General features: G+C 40.1%; 1 protein-coding gene across 1 annotated transcript; it reads right to left on the reverse strand.

Annotated features, from left to right (window-relative positions):
- Positions 1 to 6,692: 6,692 nt before the first annotated feature.
- LOX (lysyl oxidase) lies at positions 6,693 to 13,263 on the reverse strand. The gene is made up of 5 exons (XM_010149574.1): positions 13,160 to 13,263; positions 11,857 to 11,994; positions 9,544 to 9,700; positions 6,962 to 7,057; positions 6,693 to 6,812 (listed from the first exon to the last, which is right to left on the reverse strand). Exons 1-5 carry the CDS (start codon positions 13,207 to 13,209, stop codon positions 6,693 to 6,695), a joined length of 561 nt encoding a protein of 186 aa, XP_010147876.1. The 5' UTR covers positions 13,210 to 13,263.
- Between the last annotated feature and the right edge of the window lie 37 nt (positions 13,264 to 13,300).

Here is a 13,300-nt window from a genome sequence, read left to right on the forward strand (position 1 = left end):
GGATGAAAATTCAGTTACAGCAATACTTTCTTAACTGAAGGTGTTGGCTTGCTTTCTAGTTGTAGACTGGTGACAGATCATTTTGCAATACTAGGCAGGTAATCTAATGTGAAAATGGGATAGTAGGAGAGGAGGCAGAAGAGACCTGGAAACTAGGAGATGCTTTATTTTCAATAAATGTGAATATATTTTCTGTAATAATTGTATGCATTTTTCATTGCGTTTTTGTATTTGCATGGATTCTGCTCCACACTGAGTTCTGCACTCTAGGGATAGCATAGAATCATAGAATTCTTTTGGTTGGAAAAGGTCTTTAAGATCCAGCCATTAACCTGGCACTGCCAAGTCTACCCTAAACCATGTCCCTAAGCACTGCATCAACTCATCTCTTAAATACCTCCAGGGATGGTGACTCCACCCCTTCCCTGGGCAACCTGTTCCAGCGCCTTACCACACTTTCGGTGAAGAATTTTTTCCTGATATCCAATATGAACCTCCCCTGGTGCAACTTGAGGCCATTAACTGGAGCTCTTGCAGGATTTCTCGGTTTGAAGCTCTTTTCTTCAATATGTAGTAGTACAGGGATAATTTTGTTACATTGTAGAAACATCATCACAATATTGTTTATATCTGAAATTATTCTACTTTTATTTTATAAATGTCAAAAGATCCTACATCGTTTTTGTCTCCATTTACTCAGAGCCAAGAGTGCCATTTGTTGATACTTAAGTGTTTGACAACCTCTTACTAGAGTGAACATTCCAAAGTTTTTCACCATCCTCTTCCATATTAATCCCTCAGTGAAGGGACAGGAGGTGCCTCACAATTCAGCCTCTTTCATCAGTTTAGCGTACAGATCAAAGAGGCAACAGGACGCTGGAGAATGCAAATAACAAAAGATAAAATTAATTTGGAGTAATTGGGTGTTAATCAGTCACGTTTCTAGAGTACATTGACTTTCTACCATGGACTGCTCAAATGTCCTTTCCATGAAATTCTGAAAGCGGTTTCTAAGTTCCTGTTCCTACTGAGACAGACAAAGCGGCAAGGAAATCTTGTATCCAGATCTCCTCCTGTTACCCCTTCACATGGTAAGCCTTTGTGCAGGGTGAGAGGTAATTCATCATGCCTTGCAACTTTTGCTTTCTTGTTTCTAACTTGTGACATTTTTTCTGAGACCGTGTCAGTGGGACAGTCTCCCCCTCACTTTCATAGGGATATAACAACTTTAATTGAAGCTTTCTCATTGAGAGATGGATCTGTCCTATGCATTAAGTATAATACTTTGACAAGTAGAACGCTTGAAACATTTTATTCAAGTCATTTTCACATAAACTTGCAACCATAATACGGGCATGTAACACAAGAATATGAAAGTGCAATGAAGGATACAAAGCTAGTGCCTGAATATTATAAATTAGAGCTCTTCAGATAAAGATGCAAAGTTACTGAAATTAAGACTCTTGGAGAAAAGTGAAGGAAATAATGAAAAACCTTCAAAAAAGTTGCAAAAACAAGTGGCATTTCACTGTATCTGTAGCATTTAGTTGCATAATAAAAACCTCCCAATAACATACTCTTTGGTTTTAATTCAAGTTAAAATCTTTCAGCACCTTTTAGGATTTGGAGAAAATGAAAATGCCTTATCGGCATAAACGTGAGACACAGGATAAACCACCTTTCGTTGTCTCATTCATGAAATTTCACCCTGCTGGTTTTCAATGAGTGCGCTGCCAACAGTGGATGAGTGACGGCAGGAAGGTACGGCTGGTGTCTGCACTCATTCGGCACTGCGTAGTAAACTTTGGAGCAGAGAGAAAATGAGTAGACTTTTACTAACACAAAAACATCATCTACACAATATGTTGGTTCCATCGGTGACCAATCTGTCGTTTTTTGTTACACTTCTGTCTAGAAATATGCAAATATCAAATGTATTTCAGGATTAAAAAAAATACATAACAAAACCCCTCCCGTAATGAGCGTGACACACAGTATGTTCCTTATGTGCAATTTTTATCTCAAGATCTGAAATGTGGGAGGTAATTGCTTTGCACGCTTTTTTACCATTTGTCTTTTCGAAGGAAATTTGACACTGCAAGTCAGCAAATTCATCCTAGAATTCCCACAAAGTTTGAATCTGATTTTGCTCCCACTGAGACTAATGGCAAGATGCCTTTCAAAGATGATGGGAATAAGCCCAATGCCTGGTAAACAGGATCCCAAAATATAATTTGCTGTATAAAATAAGCTTTTATCAAAAACATTTTTATAAATGTCTTTTTCAATAAAAATGCACGTAATCCCATAAATATATTCCAGTATGAAAAAAAGTAAGTTAAGGTGTCTGGGTCAAAACTGCAGAGCCAAGATACTGAAAATACTGGTTGGCACTCCCCTATTTAGAACTACGTCTACACATGCTATATAATAAACTCTTCTAATTCTACTGCGTTGTGATTTACTATAGTTAAACAGGGGAAGTTAAAGTCACATTCCTTCATTTTTTTTAATCCTAAAATCCCTTGGTTTTTTTCTAAATAGACTGCTGATGTTATCTTAGGCAATTTTTGTGCTATTGTACATCACTGTCATGTTGCTTAACACACATCTCAAAACAAATACAATATTTTGCTACGGAAAAAAAAAGCTACATTTTTGTAGCTACAATATCCCCAATATTCAAAGTTATGGCGTTCAACACCTTTCCGAACCAGGCCATTCCCACTGAAAGGACTAAGTCCAGTATTACAACCTGCTCCACCTACACCGATGCTCAAGGTCCTCCGGCTCCTTGCTGACTTCAGTGGAGTTCTGCAAGTAGTTTGGGTACAGACACGTGAGCAGGTCGCTGCCTCGCGAGCCGAGGGATAATCTCAATTTCTGTGGCTGCTCTGTGTCCAGTTAGTGCTCTCTTATCCCACATTCAGCATCAGGCACAATGAGGTACGAGCACACAACCTCTTAGCAGGAAGCAGCCCGTGCCCACAGCCTAGCTTCCATTACAGTAGCTTTTGTGTCCATTGCCCAAGCTGCTATCAGGACTTTCACCCCAATTTTGACCTAAGCCTATAGAAAGGTGACCGCACGTGCACCCCTTAACACCTGTTAACCATAAAAACTCTTTGGGCTGAGATTTCAGAAGCCTAGGCTTTAAACAGACCCTCATTTTTGCAGACATATGTGACGAATGGCTTTCTAATAAACCTCGTTTCCAAATTTTGCTTCTGTTTGTTGCCCGTACTGGTGGCTGATTCCTAAACGGATCTCTCGGCAAACACCAAGGGACCTGCAGGTACAAATGGTACTCATTCTGCACCCACTCCCAGTGTTGGGTAATAATCACTGGGTTGCTGGCTCTTAAGATTCTTTTTAAGTATACATAGCAGTTGTGCAAATTTGTAACCAAGTTACAGTTAAGGTGGAAATACTTCATAATCGTGAAATAAGCTTAAATATATGTAGTAAAGAGCTCAAGCTGATCCTTAAAGGATATTACGACAATTAATAAAACTTCCCAATTAAATCCATAGGGTTCTATTGTATAAAATACTTTCAAATACTGCCTGAAGTATTCTCAGTAGGGATAACAAAATCTCACCATACTCCTCAGATGTTTCATTTTTTAACTACACTGAATAGCACACTTATTTTTAATTATTTATATATATATACGCACTGAGTTTTCCATGTTTCATTAGGTGTTTTGAACTCATGATTAAATCTAACCAATATCAATCAATATTTCTAGGTCCCTTTGCTTCAAAAGTAGATCCTTCATTTTATATGATCAGAAATCTTCTGAAAATAACACCAGATCCCCTTGTGATATGTTATTTCACAGTTTAAAAACAAAATCACAGCTACTGTAGCTTACAGCAGGGTGCATTGCAAAAGCAAAATAATTTGGGGATGGGAGGAGGAGTGGCGTACTCAGCACCAGTTAAGCAGTTCAGCAAAAACTTTAATTTGGGCTGGAAGTTTTTCCCCTTAACAAGGTTGTATTTGGTTCCTGAACAGCCTGAAATAGGATGTTAAATACACTGACTTTCGTTCTCCCTCTCTACATAGTACATTTTCAACTTCCGTGTTTGAATACTGATATATAATTTTTTTTAAGTCAAATACAGTACTTAAGGGGGAAGCAGGTAGTAGGCTTTTTCATGATAAAAATACTTTGTTAGAGATTCTGACCTACTTCTGTTTGTGGTGCCACCTGAGTTAATTGCCTGTGTTATTTTGACGGTTAACCTGTTCAAGTTGGATGTTTTTTCACAGATGACCACATCGGGGACTCTTCATCAACTCCAAGAGTCCTGTCCTTGACAGGTTATTTATTTTTATCCACATTAAGTTTCCAGAAATCTTTTTAAAGCCCCACCTTGAAAAATCTCTTGAACATAGAAAGGTGGACAAGTTCTTTAATTCTTTTCCACAGATGAAAGGTTTCTTTCAAAACCCCATCTGCTTTTTTACTTAAGAAATGGAAAAACTTGTAATGTATTAAAAATGTAAACATAAGTTTTCTTGCAGGGGTATAACTGATATATATATATATATATGTATTTCTCTGCTATATGTTAATATTCCTTGAAAACTGAACATACTTTTCTCATTCATATCAACATGTCCTAGCAAGTTTTATTTTAATGGTACTGTAGCATTGCTCTTAAGCTGGTTTTCATTCTGGTACTTTCTGAGAGAGGTGACATTAGTACTTTCAATTGCATTTTATTTAATTCATTTTACATAAATTTTTGCTACCTTTTAAAGTAAGTTCAACTCATTCACCAGTAATATTCCCACTAAAGTCTATTGTCACCTAAACTCCAGATTTTCAGGAGTTAAGAAATGCTTCTGGTCTTACGAATGAGTGAGGTTGTCAAAATTTAACGTATCTGTGCATGAATCACCAGTTCCACACATTTCAATAGTAATAAAAGTAACGCCAAATTAAATGCCTACAATCCAGTTACAGATTTGTTTAAGAAGCAGCTGAAGCGCTTCAAAATCACGTAAGGTGTGTGGGTGTATGTGTGTATGTTCTGTAGTTTTGTTTCTATAGTGTTTACATCCTGTGGAAGTTTATATAATGATACTTCAGTTCAAAACTTTTGGCACCGTCTCATCCATTTTCTCGCATCTTTCTCAGTATCTGTCGAAAGAAAAGAAACCGGGTTATGCAGATGGCCAAGCAGCTACAAAAAGAGCATCGGTGAAAATACCATTTTGTCAGCTGGAAGGCGCAGCTCAACCAACAGTAACAGAAATGTTGTTTCCACACCCTGCGTGAATGTATTTCCTTGGTAACGATCCCGGAGGTAAGCTGGGGAGACTGAAAGCTAAAGGCGTGAAGCATAAATTCCCCTTCCACCTGCACGTGAGCAGAAACGGTGTTCCCAGAAGCACCGGTTAGTCTGTCCTGTCACAGAGAAATGCTCTCAAAGCCCCTGTCACACGTCCGCCAACAATGATCACTCGTGACCTGCAGGACGCCTGTTGTTCTTTTTCCTCCTCCTTTTCCTGCAGGTCCAACCACCACACAGAGAGAGCAAATAGAGGATTTTGCTGGAGGCGTTTAACTCGTCGCATTTATGACCAAAGTGTGATTACAGATACAGATCTCCACAGCGGCGTGAAAAAATGTGACCCATTTTAGCCTCGTTTAACTACTGGTTCCCTATTACAAAGTGAGGAATGAATTCTTTAAAGGCTAATTAAGCAACTCACAGTAATTAAGTATATTTGTTTCACTGATGCTGTTACAGCAGACTGTACTGGTTATTTATTTTCATTTTCTGCTATGGAATTTAACTCACATGAACCTACATAATGTTAATACTCACTCTTTATGCAATCCAAGTGAAACCACTTGATAAAAATTTCCTATGAGCAGCTGGTATAGTGTCCTGAGAGCTGCTCACCTCTGCGTCACAAAACACCGATTGCCTTTTGTGCGTTTCACAGATACTAAGCTACACTCATCGACCGTGAGAACATTCATTATATGGATTTGCCTTTTTGGAGGGAGGGAAAAAAAAAAAGCCTAATTGTGGCACTGTTTAAAGAACTAAACTGTAGATGGAGTGTGTCTGGGAGAACTGTGACGGGGGGGTGGCTGCCGTGCCCGCAGCAGCCAAGTAACATACATGTGTGGGATTCTGCAGAACGTTTTCAGAGCTCTACGACTGCTCGACAGCTCTGTGTGGGTGCTATAAATGGGTATTGGATGAGCGCAGAAAGGTTTTAGTGCAAATACGAAGAAGGCGTGAACCAGAGGTAAGTTATCTGGCATCTCAGAGACAGTAGCAGCAATTTTGAACGTGCTACGTACCCTGATGGCATGATTGCAAGAGCAAAATTCTCGCTTAACGATTGTTTTTCAAGACTGAAGAATTTTTAAAAATCAGCGCTTACGGACGCGGTTTAATTACTGGAGGTCAGGATTTGAAAGCTATGCAGTTATCAACAGTGAAGCAAGCGTTCCCATCATTCCTGCCAAAAAAGACCTTCCTAAAATACCATCTGAACTTTGAATTAACGCACTAGATCCTGAAAGCCAAGAAACACAGAAGAAATTGGTATCAGTGGAATTATTAGTAGGAGTTGTTTTTGCACTATAAGGTAAACTGCTAAGCTTTATAAATCTGTTTGTCAACTTTAGTGCTGAGTTGCAAAGACAAGGAATGTACTTACGGTGAAATTGTACAGCCAGAGGCGTATGCGTGGTGGCCTGTATAGCGTATGTCACAGCGTACTATGTTGTTGGAGTAATCGGATTCAGGCACCAAGTAGCTGGGGTTTACACTCACCTTAAGGGGAGAAAGCAGAGTGTTGTCTACTTCCAGGTTTGAGTGCATGACTTACATTCTAAAGGACGCGTGCGTGTCACAGAATCACGCATGATTTGCTTCTTTTAAAAAAACCAAGCCCCAAACCTCCCTGCTCCCAGTACCCTTACCTTCAGAATGTAATTTCCAGGTTTTACATCTGTAATATCAATCCACTGGCAATCTATATCGGCATTGTAAGTGTCGTAGCAGCCGGGGCTCAGTCCCTTAAACATGAAGTTAAGATAGATGTCAGAAAATCATTAGGAATAGGGCCGCTGTAGACATGAGGCACACTCAGGCTGAAGTTCACTTAGCCATCACATTTCATGAAGAAATAAGCCTCAGGAAATAAGAAATAAGGCCTCAGAAATAAGCCTCAGGAAACAAGGCTTATTTTTTCTTGGTGTTTTATTTGAGCATAAGAACTAAAACATGTAAGTCTGACATAGCCCTTTTATAGACAACATTGTATTACTGCAGCATAAGAAACGTCTATACTGTTGATAGTTGTTCCTCTGTGAGGTATCTGTTTTATCTGTATTTTATTACCACTGGCTGCAGTACTCCTTTTATGTAAGTATTGTTGATGTCATTACTCACTGTTCTTTACAAAAGGTGAGAATAAAATTAAAACTGACCGCAGACTGGACCTAAATATTTGTAAATGCCAAGTAAATAGCTTCTGAGGTCCTTGAGTACACACTTGATCACCGTGTTGGATGTCTCTACCCTTAGGAATGATGCAACTTTTTGCTATAGAGGTACTCAGCCAAAGTGCCGCTTTGAATAGTAGAGTCTAGGGCCATTTTCACACTGAGTTTTGCAGGGAAATGGCATCTCTTCAGGCAAATAGTGACACAGAAGTCTGAAAGAATTGAAAATGTAGTCTTTCTTCCAGATGTATCTTCTCTGAAAACCTATTTGCCGTTAGGAACATGAGTAAGAAACTCCATGTATGAATGTACCAGTGGTTCGAATGTGCTGTCTTTAACCGTGGCTGATACAGACTGCCCTAGGCAAAGCTGATCTGGCGACACACAAGGTGCACAAACCCAAGTCCTGCAAGAATTCCCTCTTGACCCAGCTGGTGATCAGCACAGACTCTTGCATGTCTGTGCCAAGTCTGAGGCTGGAGGAAAGTTTTACAGTCCAATTACAAACCCCTGAAATACGGGCTTCCAGTGGAAATGCTGACACAGCCATGATTCTAGTGACACAAATACTCCTGCTGTAAAATATGTATGTTGCTTAGTTCGATGTCATAGTCTACAGCAGGAGAAAAGATGTTTACAAAACCTCTTCAAAGCCTTTATGCACTGCAGATCATTCATTATATTTAAAATTCAAATGTGGGCACATCAGCCAGTAAAGCATAGCTGTCATTTCTCTGTGATAAAATAACTACCTCTGAGATTAAAAACTGCAGAATAAGGGATACATGTTTATGTATAAGTATGGCCACACTGAGTTAAACCACAGATCCATCAAGCTCAGTGTCACGTCTCTGACCGTGATCAGCAGCAGATGCTTGAGGATAAAAGAACTTAAGAAAGGCGATGTGTGATGTCCTTTACCCAGGAAAATTCCTTCCACCATGCATTTAACTGTTTTTAAGACATGGGGTACCATCAGATTTTTGTGTTTAACAGCCTCTGTCACTTTGTACAAATATTTCTGAACCCATGTAGATATTTCTGATCTCTGCAGCAGCCTATGGCAAGGAATTTAATACTTTACTAATGCGTCAAAAGAGCACTCATCTCTATTTTAAAGCTTTTGTCTGACAGGATATCCCTAAATTCTTCCACCATGAGAAACTGTATTAACAATTTTCTCTTTCCATCCAAGACCACTCAAGATTTGGTATTATTTCTGGTTTTCCAAGTGGAATAGTCTACGAAATCTCTTAGTGTGGTAGCCATACTACATCCTTCTACATTCTATCTAATGTATATTCTGGTTGTGAATATTCTATCATCCTTCTCCTGGGGTTGGTTGGTTTGGTTTTTTTAAGCTTTTCTGTAGCAGTTTTGCAAGCTGGTGACCAGAACTCCATGCAATATTCAAGGTGGGAGCCTGTCATGGGCTTGTATAATATCACAGTGCTACATTCCATTTTTTTATCTGTTCCCTTGGCAAGCCCTAACACCTTGCTTTACATTCGCGTAAGACCCATCATAGCGCTCGCATGGCTGCCGTTCCCTTTAACAGCTTTCTATACCTGCATAAAGCTGTGCTGCAAGTATTCTGTGTTGGACTGCCAGCCAGTAGCTATAGGTACTACGGGAATTCGGCACCTTGCAGCCTCATGCTCTGCAAGGGAGAAAATACTAGCTATGAACTCTGGGAGCAGCAGAGGACATCACCAAGCAGTGTGAGGGAGGGTGAACACTGGAAATGACTTCTTTACTGACTCTGTCTTGACTTCCCTTTACCTTGCGTGACCAGTCCTGTGTATGACAAGAACCTGTGGTGTGTTTTGATGTAGTTCAGCTACCAGTGATGCTGGGCTAACGGGTGTCCCTGCATTTTAATGAGACACCCACGTTTAGCAGCACCTGGGTACATGAGAACTCTCCAAGTTGCTATCCTGGCCCCCATGACGGAGAATTTCAGAGCTAGTTAGAGCACCAGATGATTGGTAGAAAAAACATCCTAGGATAAATTGGAGTGGGAAAAGAAACTTGGTTGTGTCCGAACCAACTCTTACCTGCGTATGCGCCGTACACGCGTACCGTCTGTAATATCCATAATCACAGGAGGTATCTTCAAGGCAGAAACTTGCTTTGTGTCCTTCAGCGACTTTTCTGTGTGAGCTTGCATCCAACAGATCATAGTGGCTGAATTCATCCATGCTGTGGTAGTGCCTGTTAAACCACAGATAGGTTATTGAAGATAGATGAGCTCTTGTCAATAACATTTCGATATATTCCTATTTGATCTACCTCCTGTTAGATCTGGACAAATGTTATTTATGACACAGAACTTGTGTGTTAGTATACTTTCATATTACTGGCCATTCAATTAAGTTTTGTTTTCATTATTCTAATTGTCAATTGCTATAAAAATGCCATCTTCTACAAATAAATAACAGATTTTAATTTGAAAGGGAAAAACTCCACAGCAGCACTGTTTTTCCAAAATTTCCTGTTTCAGCTCTCTTCCAATAACAATAGCAAGTATTAGGGCGTTCATATTTGAATTGTACCTCTTATAACTGGCTTTAGCCAGAGTTTCACCAGGAATGCTTTCCTTACATACTCTAAATTCCAGGGACATTTGCTACTTGCTAGTAAAAGCCCAACAATGTACTTCCACATTTCCACATCCCTCAGTCAATGCAGCACATTCATTTCACATCAGTGAAAACAAAATCTGCGTAAAGAAATCAGCTCCTGTGTCCTGGCAGTGCGGATCTGTCCACTAGAACACCTGTCATTCTGGTAATTTAACTTTTTTCCAAACACGTGGAAAACTAAAATTTGTACCATCTACCTGCACTTTGTGCAGCACTTGGCTGCTGTTACTTAGGAATACTGTCAGCTCAAGAGGAATATGACGAAGAGATATAATTAGGCAGCACTCAGAGGTGTTGTTAAGTCGAAGGGGCGCACACAAGTCTCACAAGCACACACGTCAGGAACACGAAAACCCGCCCACAGGTGGTGATGACTAACAGTGAAGCCTGACGGCTAGCCAAACTAATGGGCAGTTATAGTTCGTTTCCCAATCACTGTCATGGAAATGATCATGTGAAATGCATTTTTGGAGGCAATGTAATTTCTGTCCAAGAACTGAGTCTACCTCAGAGGCACTTTGCATCTGGAGAGTGATAGCCGGGCTATCGTGGCGGAGTGAGAAACCACATTTCTACAAATGGAAGATTTCAACCTCTCTCTGTCCATCTCACCCACTGATCAACTTCGCAAGCGCCAACGCTGGGGTTTTTTGGTGGTGGTGTTTTTTTTTTTCCAAGGGTGGAGGTTAACTAAAGCATTTATGGATGCTTTGTTCGGTTTGATTTAATTTTAGCTTTTTGATCTTTACAAGATTCATAAACTAGTAATATCAACCTTTTTCAGAAAGAATTTGTTCTGATGATACTGATTTTTCATTCAAAACTGGAAGCTAGAGAGAACAATTCCATTGACTCCAGAGGCCTTTAGATCAAACCCACACCACCTATTTTTTTTTTATAGAATAGTACTAAGTTATCACCTAAATACCCCTAACTGCAGAACTGCATTTTAAGTAAGGTGGAAGTAGGGTAAGCTTTCTAATAAATTACAACTGGTCCTGCAAACTAAAATAGCAAAAATTGGAATAAACCTGCAAACTGCTGCGAGTTTTCTGAAAAAGTACAAATTTGCGGTGTTCCCTGCTCCCAAAATGTTTAGAATGTTCTACTCCATTCTCCTTGCCGTGTTTCCAGCAAGTCTGCTATTTCTACTGCAATACTGCTATGTGAAAGTACCGTGATATGATAAGGATATTGATAACGTGATCAGTCAGTTCAGTCTCGTCTCTTTTCCATACTGACCAGACCATTCCTTGCAAAGAACTAACCCATGGAATTCAGGTCAAGAAGTATGGGTCAATGTTTACAGTGACGTATTACAGGGAACATGCTAGTAAATGTATGTTTTAGGGTTTCCACAGTTAACATGATTGGGACATTTATTTACTGGTTCCACTTAAATGTAACTGGACTATAACCTATGTAAAATCTGCTTAAAGGGAGAAGGTGCCACTGTCAAAACTGATTTGAAACTTGTATTTCTAATGAATTTATACCTGTGAGAGTTCTTTCTATACTTATATAGATCAGCTTCACATCCATTTTGGTTTCATGTGGCTATATGAAGAGCAATTATCACTACCATAAAGTTACTCAGACAGTAAAAGGCTAGAGTTTGTCCATGGCTTCCCCCACTTCACTGCACTTTTAGAAACTGCCACCTTGTAAGTGACAATGTTAGTGAAAAAGGTAATTAGAAGGTACCATACTGAGCACTTCACTCACTGGTGACAGCTGTGCCACTCCCATGAATAACGGGGTCTGCTGGGCAGAAAATCTGACGTGCCTTGATTTTTCACTCTTTGGGGGAATCTCAGGAGCACCCGATTGTCATAGTCTCTAACATCTGCTCGATACGCTGAACTGTAATAGTGTAAAAAAAAAAAAAGTCGTTAAGTATGTGCAAGAAACACTTAAAGAACACAGTTGATACTGTCTCAGGAGCAACTGGTAGCAAGGATCTATTCAGACCTCTAAAAGCTCATGTGCATTGGAGACACGCAGGAATCCCACATGGTGTGCTCACGAGTGCCCGGTGTCAGACCAAGACCCGAGTGAGAGTCAGATGGGCTTCTAACAACACAAACAGGAGTCTGACCTCTCTGCCTCCGTCTCCGAAGCAGATCACCGCTTGGCTGTAAAACTACCCCGGTAGCACAACCACAGTTTCATTAGCTGCTGTTAACCAAAGTAACCCACTGCGTATGTAAGATCACACAACGGATGTTTCCTTCTGTTGGGAAAAGTGTCTCACGCTATACTTTCCTATAATGTCACATAACAATTATCTACAGCCTTTTAAATCCTGGAATATTTTAATCAACTGATAGCCAGCAAGAACATCTCAATTAGTCTTCACTGTAAAGTTAGCATGAAACATATTCCTTCTTCTGCCATGTTTTCTTTTTCCAGCAAGTGAAGAAAGAGCATGACCCTGGAAAGTCTGACAATTAATGGTGTTGGTAAATAAATAAATCTGGTCTGCATGATAAGGTATCAAACAAGTTAAAATGGTTAAAAACAGCCATGTTGATTTCTTTCCAAACAAAACAGGAAAAATCCCTCTTTGCCAATTGGACAGGACCTAACTTCATAGCAAAGCTGTTATTTCAACCCACTAAAAGACTTTGAAACACTTTTCGGGGCGATTTGAGTCTTAAGAGACATTGGAAGGCACAAGGCCCAGAAACAATTAGCATGTTATCATCTGAACAGCAATTTATGCTGGTTAAATACTGTATTTTAATGGAGCAGAATGTGACCTGGTTGGATTAGAGGAGGGAGAGGAAAATGACCGGATTCAAGTGGGTTTTTTAGGTGCCTCCATTTTGCAAAATCCAGATATATTCCACTGAGCCCGATACCAGAAATGTGCAATATTAACTTTTCAAAAAATGTAGGTTCTTCAAAGCATCTGTAGACTGCCTCTCTAGCCCGGCAGTCCTGTTTTCCCATGGGCACTCCCTACCCTCTGCCACGGGCTGGGAGGGAGGTCGGGGTGGGCGGTGTGTCCCGGGGCGATGCCTACCTCGCCAGGCAGTTCTCCTCGGCAGCACATCTCAGGTTGTACATGGACATCCTCTGGACGTACGTGGACGCCTGGATGTAATAGGGATCCGGGACTAAGTCAGGGAGACCTGCAGTTCATCAAACCAACCACATAACAGCG

This window comes from Eurypyga helias, unplaced genomic scaffold (genome assembly GCF_000690775.1).
Source record: "Eurypyga helias isolate BGI_N326 unplaced genomic scaffold, ASM69077v1 scaffold46873, whole genome shotgun sequence".
In the NCBI taxonomy this organism is placed as follows: Eukaryota; Metazoa; Chordata; class Aves; order Eurypygiformes; family Eurypygidae; genus Eurypyga; species Eurypyga helias.

Coding starts and splice junctions, on each gene's coding strand:
- LOX (XM_010149574.1), bottom strand. CDS start 13,209: ATGTCCATGTACAACCTGAGATGTGCTGCCGAGGAGAACTGCCTGGCG. Junction 11,995..13,159: donor GAGGAGAACTGCCTGGCGAG/GTAGGCATCGCC, acceptor ACACTATTACAG/TTCAGCGTATCGAGCAGATG. Junction 6,813..6,961: donor CTGGAAATTACATTCTGAAG/GTAAGGGTACTG, acceptor TCTCCCCTTAAG/GTGAGTGTAAACCCCAGCTA.